This window comes from Saccopteryx bilineata, chromosome 4, assembly GCF_036850765.1.
Source record: "Saccopteryx bilineata isolate mSacBil1 chromosome 4, mSacBil1_pri_phased_curated, whole genome shotgun sequence".
NCBI classification, from domain to species: Eukaryota; Metazoa; Chordata; class Mammalia; order Chiroptera; family Emballonuridae; genus Saccopteryx; species Saccopteryx bilineata.
This window is the reverse complement of record NC_089493.1, coordinates 254,043,061-254,045,397: the sequence shown is the minus strand read 5'-3', so window position 1 is coordinate 254,045,397 and position 2,337 is coordinate 254,043,061. Positions and strand designations below refer to the sequence as shown.

The 2,337-nt window shown below is 47.4% G+C and overlaps 1 protein-coding gene across 1 annotated transcript; it reads right to left on the bottom strand.

The window, feature by feature from the left end:
• Positions 1 to 555: 555 nt before the first annotated feature.
• Positions 556 to 1,275, bottom strand: FTMT (ferritin mitochondrial). Its single transcript, XM_066277929.1, has one exon. The coding sequence runs from the start codon at positions 1,273 to 1,275 to the stop codon at positions 556 to 558; it is 720 nt and encodes a 239-aa protein (XP_066134026.1).
• Positions 1,276 to 2,337: the final 1,062 nt, after the last annotated feature.

Here is a 2,337-nt window from a genome sequence, read left to right as displayed (position 1 = left end):
ATCTTGAATTTATTTGATCACAAAATCTTTTTAAAAACAGATCTCCAGACATTACTATTTTTTGGAACATACTTTGGAAAAGAGTAAGTTGTCACAGAATTTTGCATGTCTGATTGTGACAGTACTATATGTATGCTTCATCTTGTTATGGCTATTTGTATATTAATCTTACACATTTTTCCACTTTAGCTTTAGCATAGAGTCTTGAAAATAACAGGCACTTGTTGAGTTGAAAAATCATGGACTTTTAGTGAGGGTTTGTGGTCTGGAATATAGTTGGAAACTGGAGAAAGTTAGTTTACATCTGCTTTCAATAGCTTTTTTGCCATCTTTTGTATATCATAGTATCTTCGGCTACCTTTCCAGCTGGGAAAATTGCTGGGCAAAAAACCCTTGTTAACATGGGTTAAATTCATTTTCTCTGTAAATCACTTTATTGGGGGAACAGTATAACAGAGAAATATAAAGGTGGAAAGTGCATTTTAAGGGCCAGAAAGAAGACAGCTGACTCTGAGTACTGGCCCCCCATGGGTGATGGTGAAGTCAGCATGTGGCTTAGTTCTGATTTTCATTTCCAAGGGTATGTTTGTCAAAAAGGTACTCTGCCAAGCCACAGGCTGGGGCCCCCATCTTAATCAAGTTGTGCACGTGGTCACCTAGTTCTTTGATAGACTTCACTTGCTCATTTAGATAGTGGGTTTCCAGGAAGTCGCACAGATGGGGGTCACCTTTGTCTGAAGCCAGAGTGTGCAATTCCAGCAACGACTGGTTCACATTCTTTTCCAAGAGCAGAGCCCACTCCATGGCCTTCAGACCGCTTTCCCAGTTGTCCCGGTCGGGTTTCTTGATGTCCTGCAGGCAGATCCTGCCTCCCCGCTGGTTCTGCAGCCTCATCAGCTTCTCTGCGTGCTGGGTCTCCTCCCGGGACTGGCGAAGGAAATACCTCGCGAAGTTGTTCAAGGCCACGTCATCCCGGGAGAAGTAATAGGCCATGGACAAGTACACGTAGGACGCAGAGAGCTCGAGGTTGATCTGGCGGTTGATGGCGGCCTCGGAGTCCGGGTGGAAGTTCTGGCGTACCCGGGAGGGGGCGCAGGACCCGGTGGTGCCCTCGGAGGCGGCTGCGGCCAGCGGGCGGCGCGGCGCGGCGGGCCGGGGCAGCCAGGGGCTCCGGGTGGCCCAGCGCGGCGGCGAAGCGAAGCCACAGCGCGCGCTGCTCAGGGCCCCCAGCGAAGTGCTGATATGCTTGGAAAAGAACAAGAAACAAGACAGCATAGCTTCTTCTCTTCAGAAGTGGGAAAACGGAGGCCAGGCCGGTTCCGCGCCCGGTTAGTGTCCCGGGGAGTCAGCTGTGAATCCGAACAAGGCCCTAGGCAACTGCGACCGCGTCACACGCCCCTGTCCTCCTAGAGACGGCGTTCCACGCGAGTGGCTGCGAGGCCGTGCGCCTGCCGCGCGGCTGGGCACAGACAGATGACAGTTACACAATTGCACTTATGTAAACCTTGCTCCTGTCGTGGATGAAAGATTTCTGCTCTTGGGCATTTGTAATTTATTATTTAACTTAAGTTAAAATGCTGTTAAAAAAAAAAAAAAGTAGGCACTGGCGGGACTTGCCAAGAAAGGGACTAAGTCAAGCTCTGCTTGCCCACCCTTCCCCATCTTTTTCTGTCCTAGGACTGAGGGATGAGAGCGGCAAGGCGGTGAAATAGGGTAAAACGGAAATCACGACCAATCTATCTCTGAGCAAAAGTCCATATCCACAGTGGTTTTTATAAATTGACTTTCTGATCATTTTAACAGATTTCAGTATGGAAATAATTACCAGGATAATGGGCAGATTTTCAAGAATCTGTATTAAGACAGTGCTTTCTTTCAAAAAGACATTTTATTTTTATTTATTTTTTGGTTACAGAGATAAACAGAGGGACAGATAGGGACAGAAGAAGGGAGAGAGATGAGAAGCATCAATTCTTCGCTGCATCTGCTTAGTTGTTCAGTGATTGCTTTCTCATATGTGCCTTGGCCAGGTGGGGGTGGGGTGGGGTAGGGGCTACAGCAGAACTAGTGACTCCTGGCTCAAGTCAGCGACCTTGGGCTCAAACTGGTAAATCTTGGTCAAACCAGATGAGCCAGCGCTCAACCCGGCAACCTTGGAGTTTCTAATCTAGATCTTCTGCGTCCCAGTCCGAGGCTCTATCCACTGCACCACCACCTGGTCAGGCAAAGATATTTATTTTATTTTTAAATATAAAGATAACTTTGCAGTAAAGTAATCAGATATTGTAGGAAAGAGGGAAGAATGTATAAACTAACTCTGAACTGTTATTTTTCTGT

Coding starts and splice junctions, on each gene's coding strand:
- FTMT (XM_066277929.1), bottom strand. CDS start 1,275: ATGCTGTCTTGTTTCTTGTTCTTTTCCAAGCATATCAGCACTTCGCTG.